At 42.3% G+C, this 19,285-nt stretch overlaps 1 protein-coding gene across 8 annotated transcripts in view; it reads right to left on the reverse strand.

Annotated features, from left to right (window-relative positions):
• The window catches only part of CTNND2 (catenin delta 2), a 1,171,885-nt gene that overhangs the window by 96,074 nt on the left and 1,056,526 nt on the right, over positions 1-19,285 (reverse strand). For all 8 annotated transcript variants that reach the window (XM_008164383.4, XM_008164381.4, XM_065584231.1 and 5 more), the window contains one exon: positions 4,483-4,633. In XM_008164383.4, the coding sequence (XP_008162605.2) occupies positions 4,483-4,633 (151 nt within the window). The remainder of the gene's footprint in view (positions 1-4,482; positions 4,634-19,285) is intronic.

Genomic DNA, 19,285 nt, shown 5'->3' on the forward strand with positions numbered 1-19,285 from the left:
CTGATGGAAAGCACCTATGACATTATGGGAAATACTGAAATAAGAATAATAGTAATTAATAATAATTAATAGGCAGAGAGGCCTTTCCCCCTACACATACAGCATTGCTCAATTGTCTAGACTCTAGAGCAATTTTTATTTTTGACTTCCTCTGAAGTAATAGGTTTCCAGACTAGATGATGGATAGTTGCTGTGATTTTCGTAAGGCAAATCCTATGTTCTTATGCTCAGTTACATTTTAACAAAAACAAGAAGGAAAATTAGATCTCTTAGTAGCCAGCTTCTCTACTCAGTGGTGACAGGCTTTAGTTTTTGAATGTCTTTTTAATCTAATAGAAATAAAGATAGGCAAAAATACATATAGTTTTGCCACTAAAAAGTCAACATCTATCGAGAGCTACCAACCACAATGTGGTACTTGAGATATTGTATTTATCTGCTGTTCTAAGAGCAAAAACTAGAAGTACCAGATTATATAAAAATGCTGGTATTAAGTCATAGCAAGCATATACTAGAGAGATACAGATCTTAAATAAAATGTTTAAAGGCTCAATCGTTCTCTGAAAATTTAAAAACCATCATCATTCTTCCATTTTATGCATGGTATTCACCCTTTTGTGCATAAAGTTGCTGTAGTATTTGAATTGACAAATGGATGTTTTGCAGAAGAGTAAAGGTGACTTTTCAAAGTGACTTATTAGCTTAGATGCAGGATCTGTATTACCACAGTGGTACAGCTTGGTACATACAATACAGTACAGTGCACTTTATGTAAAATATGAAATTCTTGTTTATATTACATTTTATATTTTTCAGAGTTGAGCATAAGCCACAAGTTTCAGATCTAGACTTTGAATCTCCAGCCCCAAAATCTGAAGGCTGTCAATCCAGGGTTTTGTTTCACTTCAGTATAGAGAGAAGGGGCATCTTTAGCTCGGTATTACACTGTACCACCATTCTGGGTCAGTACTGACTCACTGAGACTGAGGAATAAATACATGCTACTACTTCTTGCCGACACAGGAATGCATCAACACCGCTTCCTCAAGCACTTGGCTTTCCTAGGAAGTTGTCTATCAAAGTATTATACTGACCATGTCCAAACAGCAGAATTTATGAGAATTTATGAGATGGTCTTAGAGTCAAGGCACTACACTAGGACTCAAAAGATCTAGGTTTTGGTCCCTGCGATGCTGCAGATATCGTATGTGACCTTGACCAAGACACTTGGGCCATACATTTTCAAAAATGGCCATATATTTTGTATCCCCAACGCAACATACATTGGGCCTCATATTCAAAACTGCTGAGTACCCAAATATGAGCTGACTTCATTTGGAACTGCGGATATTCAGTATCTCTGAAAATCAGGCCAAAGGTGTCATAGTTGGTGTTCAGAAACTGATGCATGCAAAACAGTGACCACTTTTAAAAATACAGACCTTTATCTTTCTGTCCCTAAATTCCCCATCTGTAAAATGGAGTTAATTCCACCTCTGTACTTCGCAAAGGTGCTAAAAGGATAACTTCATTAAGCTTTATGCTTAAGCTTTCAGATTGTATGGTGATGAGCACCCAGGGCCAGCTCTAATTTTTTTGCTGCCCCAAGCAAAAAAATTTTCCCGCGCTCCCCTGGCCCCGTCCCAACTCCGCCCCTTCCCCAAATCCCCAGCCCCGCCTCCTCCCCCGGGTGCGGCGCATTTCTCCTCCTACAGAGAAGCAGAGTGGCGGCGCGCTCGGGGGAGGAGGCGGAGGTTAGCTGGGGGGGGAGGGAACGGTTCCCCCCAGGGTTACTTCCTGCGGCCCTCCCTGCACCCCCCACCACCGCAGCTCACCTCCGCTCAGGGCCGGCTCCCGGCTTTTTGCGCCCCAAGCAAAAAAAAAAAAAGGGGCCGGAGTGCCGCCCCTTGGAAAGTGTTGCCCCAAGCACATGCTGGTACCTAGAGCCGGCCCTGTGAGCACCACAAAACCCCCCAATCAATAAATAAACAAACAAACAAACAACTAACCTAACTAAATAAAATACTAGATGTACAGAGTACGGCCAAAAGTGCTACAGGCATTATCCTAATAACTTTCCTGTCATATTGGCAAATTTACATTTCTCGAGTAGTGTAATATTCCTACTAATGCCTCTAGGAAAAATATGATTCAACTCACTAACGAACTAATTGCAATTTCTCAGAATCACTCTGATTTTCCATAAATATTTTAACTTCAAGCATCCATCCCTGTTCGGTTTATAAAATTCTTTCCTTAGGTAATAATTTTCAAACAACTTTTTTTCTTTTGTATACACAGTTCTATTTGCAAAAAGAACAGGAGTACTTGTGGCACCTTAGAGACTAACAAATTTGTTAGAGCATAAGCTTTCGTGGGCTACAGCCCACTTCTTTGGATGCATAGTCCACAAAAGCTTATGCTCTAATAAATTTGTTAGTCTCTAAGGTGCCACAAGTACTCCTGTTCTTTTTGTGGATACAGACTAACACGGCTGCTACTCTGAAAACAGTTTTATTTGTTTGTCCAAGACTTTGTTCCAAGAATTCTGGAAACCATTCAAATGTGAAGCTGATGCAAGTAGTGTCTTATTATCCATATTTTATAAACACGTTTGCATTTGGAACTTCTCATTTAAAGACGCCATCATTTACACATATGAAATGTTATTGTTTTAAGTGGAGCTTTCAGTTTTGGAACAGAAACAAACATTTCAATTAAAAATTAAAGAATAGAAAAGGCAACAGGAGAAGTGGACTAGTAAATGAAATGATGTTAACTGCAGTTAAGAAGGGAGACCACTCCGTCCTAAAATTATGTGTAAAGGGCATGGGTTTTTTTGTGATAGCAGTCATCTATGGAGAAGAACATAAAGAACTGCCCGGGATATTGTAGGGAACAATTCTACACTAATGGACTACAACAGTGGTTGCCAAGATGTGGTCTGTGAATTAACAGTGCTCTGCAAAACTCTTAGTGGTGGTCCATGGAGTAAAGTAGTTTGATAATCCAGCCTTTAACGAGATATTAGTGATTATGAAGTGGGTCCATGGGAGAAAGATCTCTCTACTACAAAATGGTCTGCTAGATGCTCAGATTAGACAGAGTAATACATTTTCTTCAGCTCTAATTTCTTTTTTTTAGAAAATTATTGGAAGTCAATAAACAGTGAATAAACAAGAAAGAGTAGATAGTAACTTACATGCTGCAAGCAGAGGACCCAATGAATTATCCAAAGCCAACTTTCACATCAGTTTGTTCAAGAACAACATAAGGGTGAAACTACACCAGCAGCGTGGTCTAGTAGAGCGGGCAATGAGCTGAATGTCAGGAGATTTAGGTTATATCCCCGACTCTGCCGTAAACTAGCTGTGACTATGGGCAAGTCACTTCAGCACTATTTTCCCTTCTACCCTTTGTCTGTTTAAACTGTAAGCTCTTTGGGGGCAGAGACTTTCTCATACTATATGCCTGAATAGCACCTAGTGTGATGAGGCCCCAGTCTTGGTTAGTGCCTCATAGTATTGTAATACAAATAATATAAGGGACACAGGTCAAAGCATCTGCTCATATGATTCTGTGATTAAAAGTGGGGGGGAGGTAAGGGGAAGCAGCCTATATGCGCCAATATTTGGGGGAGTGTAATTAAGAATTAATGAATCAGCAAAAATACATTAAAAATACCTCTTAATCTACACAGTAAGTAAGAGAATTATGATAATTTATTTCCAGTATGGATATTTCGACTGCTATTCTGTTGTGCATAAATAAAACATCGAGATAAAAATGTCATGTCTTGTAATGTCTAAATCGACAATGTTAGGGTGAATTTAAGTTAAAAAACAAGAAATATGACTGTCATACAACTGGAGATTAAAGACAATACTGTAATTGAGGTGAGCGAGTTACCCTCCTTAGCTGCACATGCGCTCATGAATTAAGGCACGTTTGAAAGTACCCCTCTGTCCAATGAATTTCTAGAACTCTCCACTAATTCCTTATGTTAAGGCTTCCACTTTGTAATCCTCTGTATAAGGTGTACTAAATAATCGTGGGATCTGAAGTAGTTGCCCTTGCCTGGATCCTCCATCTGGAAGATGGAAGTGCTACAATGATAACAACTACAAATGGTACTTAGCATAGGGATGATGATAATTTAATGTTATTTTGATTTTATTCACTCACTGTGGCAGTTCCTAAGTGTTTGTGATACAAATGCCATTGTTCTCAGCCTAAAAAAAATTACAGTGCAATTGAATCACTAAACAATATTTTGGTAATGTGTTGTTAGATGAATTAAAAAAAGATTCTTACACTATAGCACTGAGCTATCACACACAAACTTGAATATGACACGTTAAAAGAAAGAGGTCAAGAAATTCTGTTCAAAACACAAGGAGAGCATTGTTCTCACCTTCTTCATCCAGCTATAAAATGTAAAAAACATAAAGAAAATATTTAGATTGTTTAGAAAGAACATACCTATTAGCTCCTTATTTCTGACATCTAAGGCCATGTTTCGTAAAGCTGTAGCAACTGCACATACCACCCGATCATTGTCTATTCGAAGTAGCTCCACCAGGATCGGCAGGCCTTTTTCTTTGCGGACGGCAGCACGGATATACACTGACCACTGTAAAGAGATATTGCATGAGGGAGATTGAAAAAGAGATTGTGGAATGCTGTCAAGAAAAGGAGGGGTGTGTGACTATGAAGATTTCTATCTTGAGGAGTAAAGGAAGAGAGTTAGGAGTAATGGCTGTAGAATCTAAAGACAGAAAATTATTGTATCTATGATGCTAGACAACACTTGAACTGGAAACCCATATTGATTTTTGATTGGTGACAGAAAAATTTAATGATTTAAACTTTAAATTTAATTATTTAAACTTTAAATCCTTGTACACCTAGTTACTGCTTTACTGTCTGAGTTGCAAGCCATTTGCTTGGCATCAGTATGCCCTGGCCAAACTTGAACAATGGTTGTTTGTTCCCAATGCCATTTAATGTTACAAAATTTGTTTAAGAAGTTAGCATGCTTCCTGGCTGTCAACTTGAGGAATGTTAGACCCCAACCCAAGAAGGCACTTCATTATTTCTTTCATGATAGGCAATTTGCTCAGGAGAGGAAGTGAGGAGGGAGTTACACTACTGCTTTTACTGTTAAAACACATCAGCCCAATCCTACAGTGCCTGTGTGTGCAAAATTCACACTGATTTCAATGTGCTGAGTTATGTATATGTAGGGACCACAGGATCAGCCTTGTTATTAGAAATATGACTCAACCATGAAGGATCTAGGATTTTGCTTTGAGCCCATCTAGTTCACAAGATGCTGAAAGTTACATTATTTTACCCGACTTACAGTATGGATGAGCCAATTAATTCGATTTTATGAGCGCCAGACATAGTCTTGGAAGGTGAAGAGTTTTATAAAAAGCTTGACATATCCAGGCCCCTAGCAACAAGACAGAATGTGATGACAGAGTGTGTGAAGCAGAATGATATCAGTGAGAGACAATCTCAGGCAGGGCCGGCTCCAGGCACCAGCTTCTCAAGCAGGTGCTTGGGGCGGCTGCTCCGGAGAGGGGCGGCAGGTCCAGGTATTCGGCGGCAATTCGGCGGATGGTCCCTCACTCTGCCTGGGAGTGAAGGACCTCCCGCCAAATTGCCGCGGCAGATCGCGATCGCGGCTTTTTTTTTTGGTTTTGGCTGCTTGGGGCGGCCAAAACCCTGGAGCCGGCCCTCATCTCAGGAAAAGGCTATTTGGTTTTGATGGAACAAGTTGCATTTTTCTATGTGAAATGGTTGTGTGGGATATTTGAGGGGTGTGAATCTGCTGTCTGCATACATGCAGTGCTTTAAATCCTAATAGCTCTCTGGCTGTGTGCCTAATTCTAGAGTGATAAGAACTGTATTTAAGATATATACTGATGAAATAAGTGAGATCAGACCCTTTCCTTTTATATATATTTGGTTACATGATTGTTAAAGTTCTTAAGCCAAGTGTTGAGAACACCTGCTGAGCAGTCACAACTACTACTGAAATCATCTGAATCCAGTGGAGGCTGCAGATGCCTAGAACCTCTTAGGTTTTAGCTTTTTTAGTTTAACAGTGAGAGGTAATTCTGGGTTTTGTTCTTTGAGGACACTGTTATACTCCATATCAATTTAGTTATCCAAGAAAATAATGCACTTTATGCAAATATCCATGTGTGACTCCAGGTTGCGATTCACTCTGGCAGCAGTGTATGGTGACTTAAGAACTGGAGTGCACTGTGAGAAGGAATTCAAGACGAAAAAGCTCACAGAGGTTTTTTTTTCTGTTTTATAAACAGCTTCCAAATTTCCCTAGTACTTTCCATGTTGCTCCTTCTGGTTATCCATTATAGTGTCACTGCTCCATTAATCAATGAAATCAATGGAAAGTTAGGGTATAGTGTAACCAGTAGTAGCTGAAGATAAAGCAGTAATAGGAATATTAAGGAATACAAATTAGGCAAAAATGCAATCCAATGCTTTTGCTTGGTTTTTGGAATAACAAACATGTTCAACAGATGGCAGTATATATACTGTGGCTAATGTACAGTATAGAGGGTTGCTCATGGGCGGCAGGTGAACCGCTGGCTCGGGGAAGCTAGCCCTCAGCTCCGCTCCTTCCACCCGAGGCCCTGCCCCTTCCATGCCCCCCTCATTCCCAGAGCCACCTTACTGTGGCCGCTGGCTCCTGTCCAGGCTAGCACCCTCAGCCTCCTTCCCCCATCCCCGGAGTGCCGGGAGGCCTAGCAGCGCAGCCCCAGCCCCAGAGTGCCAGGAGGCCAGGCAGCGCAGCCCAAGGCCCCCTTCTCCCCCCCCCCGCCCGAAGCACCAGGAGGCCCAGCAGCATGACCCCAGCATCCCCGGCCCCAGAGCGCCGGGAGGGCGGACAGTGCGGACCCAGTGCCAGCCCCAGCTGGGGCCATGTCACAGGGGAAGAACTGCCCACTGCTGCCTGCAGAGTGGGAAGCAGGAGGGTGACTGGGGCAGAATGTGGCCGGGACCACACCTGGCTGTTTGGGGAGGCTCAGCCTCCCCCAGCCTATGATACCCACTGCCCATGGGTTTGCTGAATACTTCTGTCCCTTTGACAGAATAAGAAAAAGTTGTATCTCTGTGTTTCTCCTGAATCACACCAGTTGCCTCTAGTGCATATTGTGGGGTAAACATATGTGTTGATTTCACAGTGCATTGACTTCATTGAAGTTGCAGAGATGTAACCAAAGGCAAAATCTGATGCATATGTTTAATATGCTTTGAGTAGTCACAAATCCTCCATGTTTGGCTAACCAGGAGATTGTGATTTTTCCCTTTGAGATGAGGAACTAGCTACTCTTATCCACAATTTCCTTGCCTATAAGTTAGACTACAGCAGCACACTTGACCTGGGGCTGCCTGTATAAACTATGGCTAGGTCTACACTACCCGCCTGAATCGGCGGGTAGAAATCGACCTCTCAGGGATCGATTTATCGCGTCCCGACGGGACGTGACAATCGATCCCCGAATCGACGCTCTTACTCCACCAGCGGAGGTGGGAGTAAGCGCCGTCGACAGGAAGCCGCAGAGGTCGATTTTGCCGCCGTCCTCACAGCGGGGTAAGTCGGCTGCGATACGTCGAATTCAGCTACGCTATTCACGTAGCTGAATTTGCGTATCTTAAATCGACTCCCCCCTGTAGTGTAGATGTAGCCTATGTGACAGCTTCATCAGACACAACACACAGCTGCCCACTTTCCAGGCAAGAAAGATTACTAAGCACATCTCATCTATGTTCTGTGCTCTCCATTGACTCTCCATTCAGTTGCACATTCACTTCAAGGTCCTGGTCCTAATATTTAAAGCAATTAATGGGCTAGGGTCTATCTAAATGATTGCCTCTCTCTCCTCTCCCCACTGCAACATCAAGGCTCAATATGGATGTTGTTGCTGCAAGAGCCCAGGGAGGAACTCCTGGGAGCTGGGGGCACGGCTTCTTGATGGAGAGCCCTCAGCTATGGAACTCTTTATAGCAGTGGAGATTAGAATGCACCCCAGCATTGCCATTTTCAGGTCACGCTACAAGCCATACCTTTTTGCACACACCAATAACAATTGTGGTGGAAATGCTCAAAAATGTTTGTCATGAAACCAAAGGTAAGTAAAGGGAAAACAAATGCCATTAAATAAAAGTGGTTTAAACTGAAGAGGGTTTGATAGGAGTGTCCTTTGTGGATGGATTGATAATTGGTTTAAAGTCTGCATATGGCACCTAGATATCACAGTGACAGGCACATTTTACATGCTGTCATCTTATGTGACACAGACATAATAAAAGTATTAATAGATAGGCAAGTATATAGACATACAAGGATTTCACTATTGCAATTTTATGAACCCACATTTATTCTAGAGTCTGTCACCTGGGGGGAAATAGGGGAAAGGGAAAGAAAACAGCATATACAAATGTTAGTCTATGACTTGCCTTTCTAATAACTCTATAACCTCATCCCTCACGAACCCACCCCAGGGACCTGCCACATACTTCCCAAGATACACTCACAAGGGAACCCATGCAGATCCATCATATCTGGCTATGGCATTCTTACTGAAGGAATATCAAGATTCATAGAAACTATTCTCAAACCACTCACCACACAGAGGGCCCGCTTCCTCCAGGACACAACCAACTTCCTCCACAAATGCCTCAACATTAACAACCTCCCTCAGAACACCATTCTTGCCACCAGGGATGTCGCCTCCCTACACACCAACATCCCTCACAATGACGGCATCCCTACCTGCCTTAAATATCTACAAGACAATGGACAACCTTCAAACACATCACCAAACTCATCCATTTCAGTCTCACTCATAACAAATTTACATTCAACAACAAACACTTTGTCCAAGCCATGGGAACTGCCCTGGGTATTAGGGTGGTTCTCCAATATGCCAACCTCCTGGACCACCTTGAAGAAAACATTCCGGATAAGTGCAACACAAAACCAGTGATATACCTGAGATACATCAATGATATTGTCATCCTCTGAACAGATGACTTAAACTCCCACATAGATTTCCACCACAACTTCCACATCCCCTACCTGTCTATTCAACTCTCTCTGGAACACTCCCACACTAGCATCAACTTCCTGCACACCACAATCAGCTTCAACACCCTTCAGACAACTATATATAAGAAACCCACGGATCACCACACCTACCTTCATAGATCAATAACCACCCCAAGACATCTTTTATCTATAGCCAGGCACTCAGATACCACAGAACATGCTGCGAAGATATACACCTTAACACTCACAAAATTGCCTTTGTCAAACAAGGACACTTCACCAGAGAAGTAGATTGCATCATGGAACTGGCCACCCAAATACCCTGAGAGAATTGCTTCAATACAGAAATAAAACCTCCTCCGACTGCACACCCACAGTTGTTATCTACCACTCCACACTGGGACCCATATGAAGAATCATCAAACAACTACAAACCATTTTCTATGCGGACCCTGTCCTGAAAGAAATCTTTCATGAACCCCTCTCTTCCAGCCTTCAAACAACCCCCCAACCTCTCCAAGCTCATCATCAGAAGTAAGCTCCCCACAGACCAGGGCACACCAACTCAAAGCAGCACAGACTCTGCCAGAATAACAGATGTAAAGCCTGCAGACATATCTCCACTGCTACAATGATCAACACCCTCCATGACACACCTATCAAGACTCATGGGTCCTACATATGCCTATCACAACGTGTGGTGTACCTCATCCAGTGCACTACATGCCCCAGTAGCACTTATATGGGTGAAACCAGACAATCACTATGCTTTCAAATGAACTCACACATGAAAATGATAAAAAAAAAACAAAACATCCTATCACCTCTGGATGAACACTTTTCACAAAGCTATCACTCTATATCTGACCTATCAGTCCTCATTCTTATAGGAAAGCTGCGCAACACTGTCAAAAGATGAGGTTGGGAGCTTAAATTCATAACTTTGTTAGACACTAAAAATCATGCTTTTAATAAAGACCCTGGATTTATGGCTTATTACAACAATCTGTAACCCACTAACCCCCGCCTCCTCACTTTTTGTACTATGACTACAGGGGTGTTAATGGGCAACTTCATCTTGAAAGATCCCTTTAAAATATGTGCTAATCATTTTTGCTAAACTATTTGTTCGATCTTGTATTTACCCGTGACACTCTCAATACTGAAGAAAAGTTCTGTGTAGCTTGAAAGCTTGTCTCTCTCCCCAACAGAAATTGGTCCAATAAAACCTATTACCTCACCCACCTTGTCTACTGAATAACAAAATTCAGTTAAGCTGGGCAAAGGTATTGAGAGTGTCACGGGTAAATACAAGATCGAACAAATAGTTTAGCAAAGGATTCTTGCTACAGCTTACTTTATTCTTTCCTTCCTCTGTTCTGTTCTCTAGAACCACGTTGTGGGATAATACTTAATGAACATTCACCAGCTGAGAAATCAAAACTCAATCTCAAGGATCAGTAACTTTCAATTAAAAATATGTCCTAGAAAAATAACCTTTCCTAAAATCAGGGCAACATTTTGTTTTAAAAGAGTATTAAATATGAGATGTTGTGAATACCCCAAATTGACACTTCTAAATTTACTTCTCTAATAGCCAGGTATTTACCTGTCAGATTAATGCACTGTCAGCTGCAGCTGTAAGAAGAAAAAATTATAGCTCCTTGATGCTTACAAAACTCCCAGCTCTGTATTTCCTATGCATCTCCCAGGGGATGTATCCAATGTGTCTGCTACTATTAAGTGGTGACTGTCAGAGGGAGAGTGCAAGTTAGCAGGGAGACTGTTTTAGACTGTGGTGAGACTGTTTGGTTGAGGTGAAAACAGAGGCTGCTCAAAACAATCTGCCGCCCTAGGCAAAACTGCAGTGTGCCACCCCCTCCAGCCCCATTAGATGCTCACAGCAGACCCCCAGCACCTCCCCTGCGGCTGCCGCCGCTGCCACCCCACCCCTAAACCTTGTGCAGCCAGGTGGAAAGCTGATGGGTCAGACCCCAGCCTGGGACTGCAGAGGTCATTGGGTCCCGATGAGAGACCCCACGGGATGGGAATGGTCCGACACCTAGGCAGGATGAGCTGGGCCAGGCCAGGAGGAAAGTCCCCCCAGCCCGTGTCCTAGGCTGTGCAAGTGGTCAAGACCAGCTCCCTGGGTAGGTGATCCCCCAGCAGGGGTCGCCTTTCCCAATGGCCCTTTCCAGGCAGGTTGGCACCAGCTGCTTGGAGTTCACAAGGGGAGCGAGACCCAGCTCAGCACCCATGGACTACAGTGGCTTTTTCCCCGGGAGTCACGGCTACTCAGCTCAACCACAATGGGACCTGGGCACTAGCAGGTGGCAGCTCTCAGCCCACTGGGCTTCAGTTATTGGGAAGCAAAGACCACACCTTACACGAAACCACCCAGACTGGGAGTGCTGATGCTCCATCCCACTGGACAGAGCGGGGGTCTTCACACCTCAGCCCTGAAACCCTGGCCCCAGCCAGCCCCCCAGCACATGGTGGCAGTGTCTGGAATTGGTAGTTGCAGCAGGGTGCTGACTTGGAGTTGGTGGGTTGCTGCGTTTGTGGCCCAAACCCCAGCAGTGCTCACGGTGCTGCCAGTAGCAGCCCCAAGCCGCTCTGCGCCAGAACCACACTGGGCCAGGGTGGGGAGCAGCGGGGGTGCTTCCCCACCAGGGGGCTTCCTCTTGCTCCTCAGAGCCCTGGCTGGTGGCTAACCCCTGACCCTGGCAGCACCCCCAGTCTCTTCCCCCCCTGCAGCCACCCCATATTTGGAACTGGAGTGAATCTAAACTCCCAGAAATCTGCCTCCCTCGGCAGCTGCCTCGGCTGCCTATAACTGGAGCAGCCTGTGGGTAAGAGTTCAAGCCAGTAGATTGTACATCCAGGGACATCGCTTGGCTCAGTAAGGACACCTTGCCCAAGTCTCTTGCTTTGAATAAGGATTGCCTCGATTTTTACAAAAGAGTGTATGTTAAGTAATGACAATGGGGATGTACAATCATGGTATCAAATTCCCATTGTATTGTGAACACCTCTACAAAACGTACCATACTATACTGACTGTAAACAAAAGTGGTTCTTGGCATTTCCAGTTGTCTATTGGAAATCATAAGCATTTCTTTTAGGAGACCTAAAGTTGCACTAGCTTCTTGCTTATCATTTAGAAGAAATAGGGACATTTGAGCAACAAAATGGAGACACACTTTTTAACTCCACTGAAAGCAAAGACATTGAACTAGGAACATGCTGGAGCAACAGAGTATGAAAAATAACATTTTCCTCCTCAATAGGGCTATTTGGCATGCATGCCTTTTCTGCAGCTAAGGCACCCATTAATTAGCATAGCATAAATATTCCAGGTAAAACGCTTTTTTAAAGGATCAGTTTTGCTCTATGTTCATTTTTCCTGAGCTAACTACCTCTGCAGCACTGCAGGATAACTCATCCTGCTTTAGGGTAGTTGACAGACTTATTTTTGTGATGTAGCCACTATCATTACATCCATGTTTATAAGTCATACACCTTAGGGTGGAAACCTGGGGTTGTCTATTAATCTTATGAGGAATCTCTGGAGACTTAAATATGAAGCTGCATTTAGAAAGCAGTGAGAAATATCTGTCTCTCTTTAGCTAAACTGCCAATTAGGACAAAGTGTCTGCAAGCAATGATGATGTGATGTGTATATTTCAGGAACTGTGAAATTGAGATGCTCCAAACTGCTTTTTATTCTCTCCCAGACTTGAGAAATGGAATCACTCTTGCATGTACTTACAATTCTTTTAGTTTGCCTAAAGCCATTATGAAACATTCCTGCATTTCCACATTGCTGGTCAATAGCTAGTATGAGTGTAAAGAAGTATAAAAGATATGAACATAAAAATATGAAAAGAGACAAATGATTTGTTGTCTCTTTGTAAATGAGAAGCTCTGCCAATATACTTAATCATCCAATTATTTCATAAATCAGTTGTAATATCAATGATCAAATAATTGCTCAGCTTGTAAAGAGAAAAGACTCCTGTGGGAACCGTATAGCTTTGGAGAGAGCAAGAATAAAAAAAAATCTATTTCTGTTGAATCAGATGGCAGCTAAATTTTCAAAGACATGCATGGGAGTCACAATTTGTGCAGCAATGCTCTTTACAGATAATGGAATTTGTGGGGCATGACTACTATACAACTCCAAAGATGTACAGTACATCTCTACTTCCACTTTTATTCATAGTTTCTGTTTTTATTTTAGTCACAGTAACTAAGGGCTGGTCTAAACTAGGTGGGGGGATTGATCTAAGATACGCAACTTCAGCTATGTGAATAGCGTAGCTGAAGTCGAAGTATCTTAGATTGATTTACCTTGGGTCCTCACGGTGCAGGATTAACAGCCGTGGCTCCCCCATCAACTCCGCTACCACTGCTCGCTCCGGTGGAGTTCCGGAGTCGACGGGGAGCAGGTTCGGGGATCAATATATTGCGTCTTAACAAAACGCGATATATCGATCCCTGATAAATCGATCGCTACCCGCCGATATGGTGGGTAGTCTGGACGTACCCTAAGAAGAAAAATACAGTAATCTGGAAAATTATTCCTTAGTTTGGCACAGTTATTGTTACAAAGCACCCTTTCCAGTACTTTATGCCTCATGGAATTGAGATCAAATTAGGCTGAAACTCAGTGTAAAAATGATCCATTCAGAGGAAAATTGTTTCTTTTTAAAAAATTTAGAAAGATTAAATTACTGTCCTCCTTTTACCATTTTTGGTGGTTTTCTATATTCTTCTGCTAAACACAAAGTAAGGAAGAATTTCCCCCCCACAATGAAATTATGCATTCAGCACAAAATGGAAAATTTTGGAATGCCAAAAACTAAACAAAGCTGATGTTTTTAATTGAGACCTCCCCACCTCCCAACCTGTATCAGGGTTCTATGGTGCACGCGCGCGCACACACACACACACACACACAACTGAATTCAAATACTCATCAATTTCAGCTGGAGTTTGCATCCTAAGCATAATGTATATTTCATCCCTCAAAGGATCTGTGAACTCTCTGAAGGGTAAGGGGAAGATCTGAGATGTAAGCTACCACAGAGGTAATCAAAGCCACATTGAGGCAGGGAATGAAACTGCAGGTTGTGGGACCTGTGATCCTTACTGCTCTGTAGGCAACATCATTTAAAAGGTAATGCAAACAACCCAAAAGTAGAAAAAGAAAGGGTTTTATTCACTACAAATAAAGAGAATAGCCTGTTTTTAAAATCTCAGGTCTATCTTTTAACCCACATATCTCCATTGGTGCACCTGTGCAATCACTTTAATTGACATAAAGCATGGTTCGCCAAACTTTTCAAGCTACTGAACATTTCATAAGAGAGAGAGCGAGCCTCTCGTGGACACTCCACTCCACTCCACTCATTTAACCCTATCTCCCCTGTCCTTACTTCTCGCACTATTTCATTCTGTGGGCAATTAGAAAAGGTTCCACGTACCAGTAGTGGGTCTATGGACTACAGTATGAGACCAACAGCTCTAGAGAAAATTCTTTATTGGTTGCTTTCCCCTTATCCCATGACCTCCATTAGGTTTAAATAGAAAGTAGTAATCTGATAAGGTGAAGTAAAAAAGAAATTTTCTTAAATATTTGAGAAAAATATACTGTCTGTGCTGAAGGAACTGAATTTGGAAGCCTGGTGCCCATTTATCTTTGCTATCTTGTCACTCCTACAGCTCAAACACATTGTTTGGATTCATAACCTAATTTCTTTCCTTGAGAGATACCTTAATCACCACCAAATACTGGATCTTTTAAGACCTACAAAGTTTTGAGAATAAGCCTTCAAATCTTATGGGAAACAAACATTCTGGGTGTAATAAAGAGTCAGTCTGTAAATGGGTTAATCACAGATTACTGTTCTCCCACTCTTCAGGATGATGCCCTTGATGCCTATATGGGATTACAGTGTTATGTACTAGTTGTGACAGTGGAAGACATCCTCCTTCCTTGAATAATATTGACTACTCTCCCACAAAGCTCATAATTTTCTATATTTATTAGTGTATATATCTGCCTGGGACAAATTTCCATCCAGTAAAGAATTCCTGACAGATCTTGACTTGACAGTTCATAGAGCTTTTGATTCTTTAAAAATGTGGGGGTTTTATCAGTTTGGGTTGGCACTGATTTAAATAGTTGATATATTATAAAATGTCTTCTCCTTTGTATAGTATGTGGCTTTATCACATGAATGTTTTGGAGACAGGCAGACAGGCAGACTTTCTACTTGAACTAAATAACTTTCCTGTTGGAATAAAAAGCCTGATGTAACTTCAAAGGGTGTGTGTGTGTGTGTAAACAATCAGACAAACTTGAAAGCTTGTCTCTTTCACCAATAGATATTGGTCCAATAAAATATATTCCTTCACCTACCTTGTCTTCCTACACAATTAGAGTAATCAGAAAAGTTTGGCAGGGAACCTTCAATGTCTCCTGGCCTGATAATGGTAGAAGATTGATAACCTAGATGAATGATGCTTTAGACAATAAGTATTCAATAATAATGAATAATTATGATTGTGTGATTGGACAGGAGGGTTCTGGAAACATTTTGGCCTGCCATCCTGAGAGATAACTGCACTGAGCTCTTGACTGAACCGCTCTCTTTTATGTCTTCAATTTCTTTGTCAAATTATTTGCTTAATAGGTCTCTCACTCTTATAAAGAGATTTCTTCAGAAAGGCAGATATTTTCTTAAGGAATAAAGCCAGACATCTCATCTGGCTATCTCAAGAGATCAGACTGTGACCTGGAAATCTAATTCTATTTGTACAGTACTTGCTAGTGATCAGAGGCAGGTACCTAGTTATAAACACTGACTTGTCTAATCAAGAGAATACTATGCTACCCATCTATGCTGAGTAATCAAGCAGGGGAAATGGAAAGAGAGGGCTTGAGAAGAGCTGATGGAGGAATGATAGGTTCCTACCCTACGAGGCTTGTAGAGAACTAAGCCAAAAGCAGTGACACTGGGTGAGATAAGAGAGGATATAAAAAACAATGGAGACTCAAGAGAAAGATTTTAAAGGCAGCCACAGGAAACAGTACAACGGGAAATGGGGATAATACCATGTGCAGATTATCTGCATGCAGCACATACATTTAATTTCTAAAATGCAACTGATTTTAAGGGACATTTTTGAAGCATGAACAGAAAGTATTTCAGCTTTAAGAAGCGTCAAGCTATACAGGCAGTCAAGAAAGAATAGTTGGGACACAAAGGGAACTGAAAGGGGATTGAAGTAGCTATGGCAGCTATTTTACTACAGGCGATTATGTTATCAAAGGAAATGTCCTATATAAGGTATATCACTGTTCAAAAATGAAACAAAGAAATATAAATTAAGAAAAAAAATGGTTTCTTTAGGGGCCTAACAAAAGCAAGGAAATCCCTAGCCAAAGATACCACACTTCATCTTTAACTCGGTAACACAGAGAAGATTACAGCTGAGGTGGTCCTTTATTTGGAGACTTCAGAAATGCCACCCACCAGTTTAATGGATGGGAGACTTGGATTGGATCCACAAGGTGACAGACAGCTTTAGAATGAAACATGGATTGTAGGCGGGGTACTCCGCTGCCTGTTGGCCAGCCAGAGAGAGAGGAGCTGATTGGCTCCTTGCTCCTCACAATAATTAATTTAAACCCTTGCCTGGGGTTTCTTGTACCTCTTGCCCCATTTTAGTTGAACCCACCCTGTCTCCTCATAGTTATATAATATAGGAACTGTGTTTTTAGGATGCTACAGATCTGATCAACCACCTGTTTTACGGGTCAAGAAGGAATTTTTCCTATTGGGGCCAAATAGGCTAAGGCCTGGTAGGCTTTTTTTTACCTTCTGCACAGTGTCACAGAGACACAGTTAGGTTAAACAGGTATAGGCTTCAGAAATTAAATATTAGGAATTGTGTGAATGTTTATTTCATCATAACTTGCAGTCAGTGTCCAGTGCAGATAAAAGGCCAAAGGGCCAGAAATAAGAGACCCGGGATTTCACTGCTGGACCTCGGGCCTATGGTAAAAAGGGAGACCTGAAGCCTTTGCAGACCAAAGTCCCTCTTTGGTACAGTAACTCCCCACTTAACATCATCCCAGTTAATGTTGTTTCGTTGTTACATTGCTGATCAATTAGAGAACATGCTCATTTAAAGTTACGCAATGCTCCCTTATAACGTTGTTTGGTAGCCGCCTGCTTTGTCCACTGCATGCAGGAAGAGCAGCCCGTTGGAGCTAACTGGTGGGGGGCTTGGAACCAGGGTGGGCTGGCAACCCCTCATCAGGTCCCCTAAGTTCCCTGTGCGGCAGCCGCCCAGTAGCCTATCAATTGCCGGGCAGTTCAGGTGTCCCTCCCCACACTGCCATGTGCTGCTCCTGCCCTCTGCCTTGGAGCTGCTCCCAGGAGCCTCCTGCTTGCTGTGCAGGAGGTGGAGGGGAAGAGTGGTGCTGATGTCAGGGTGTTCCCCTACCCCCACTCCTGCCCCCCACTCCTGTATCCCATCTCCACAGGATGTTAAGTTTCATAAAGCTACAGCCTGCTGCTTAAAATCCATCAACAGGTAAAATTACTGACAAGACTTTTTAATGATTTATAAGCATGAGCAGGAAGTCCCCTGAACACCCTCGTTTAGAAAAGGTAAGAACACGCTGACATTATGGTCATGTTGTTCCCCAAAACAGTCCTACTCAAAATAAAAAATAAAGGTCATGTTAATGAATAATTTAGGATGACCCACGCACACTGAATTATAATATTAAAATATGAAGAAAATTGCTGAATGGTAGAAAATAAGGATTATGTTTTGCTAGTGTAATGTTGATGAAATGTTAATGATTTACAATAATATAGAATAGAAAATGTAAAACAAATTATTAAAGCTTTGGTAAATGTATAACTGGATATGTATAACTTGGACTCTGGCCAAGACCATAAAGAACCTGCCATTTTATTATTCTTACCAGGCAGAAAAAGATGCTGCCAGCAGACCCACAGAAAAATCCTGTATAAAAACATTATATAATTATACAAAGAAATGGCCCTGGGAATTTCCTTTTACAGGACTCAGCCTTCAGAGTATAAAAAAATATTAGGGGCAGGACTGTGGAATGCACTTTAGGCTAATGCATATACCAGAGTGATGTAGAAACGAGATTATTATTAAGCAGCAAAAAGCTGAGTTTTAAGAATTCAATTTGAAATGTGAAAACACCTCATATATACACCTTCTTGCTTCTTGCATAGGAAAGTGAATACCTGGGCCCTTACAGTCTTGGTAAAGACCTGATGCCTTGTTGTTCTTTATCTGCATGGTGGCATTGTGCACCTCATACAAATTGGGAGGGTCTCCGAGTTCATCCCTAAATGGTCATTGAGGGATTTGCTCAAGGACTTTATCTACAACCATAGAATTATGGTTAAGGAGATCTTCAGAATGTTCTTTCCAGCGAGAATTGATGGCTGCATTGTCCTTCAGAAGTGTGCTTCCGTCCTTAGAGCGAAGAGGATTCATACAATGACAAACTGGCCCATAAACAGCCTTATTCATAGACTCTAGGGCTGGAAGGGACCTTGAGAGGTCATCGAGTCCAATCCGCTGCCCTCATGGCAGGACCAAATAATGTCTAGACCATCCCTGATGGTCTTGTGTGCCTTGGTGGCTCAAAGAAACCACATGTATTGTGGATGTCCGTGAGATTTTGGAGTTCTTGCACTTTCTCAGTCCACCATTTGTCCTTAAGTTCTCTGGTTTTACGTTGTACTTCTGCCCTCGCCTTGGCATGGGCTTCTCTCTTTTTATTACAATTTATGTCATTCTGCCAAGCACAAAATGCCATTCTTTTCTCATTGATGAGTTGCTCAATTTCAGCATCATTCTCGTCAAACCAGCCCTGATGTTTTCTGGTGTGGTAGACTATGGTTTCCTCACAGGCATTGATGATTACTGCTTTCAACTGGCTCCAATGTTCCTCAATTTCTTCTGGAAACTCTGATGGGAGCTTTTCTTCTAAGACTGCTTGCAAGTGGTCACGCTTAATAGGGTCCTTCAAATCTTGAACCTTCAGTTTGCGTCTGACCTGCTTCTTTTGCAGACCCCATTTGGGAGCTATCTTAACTTTCATTGTGGATCGAATAAGGCGATGAC

Source organism: Chrysemys picta, chromosome 2 (assembly GCF_011386835.1).
Source record: "Chrysemys picta bellii isolate R12L10 chromosome 2, ASM1138683v2, whole genome shotgun sequence".
In the NCBI taxonomy this organism is placed as follows: Eukaryota; Metazoa; Chordata; order Testudines; family Emydidae; genus Chrysemys; species Chrysemys picta.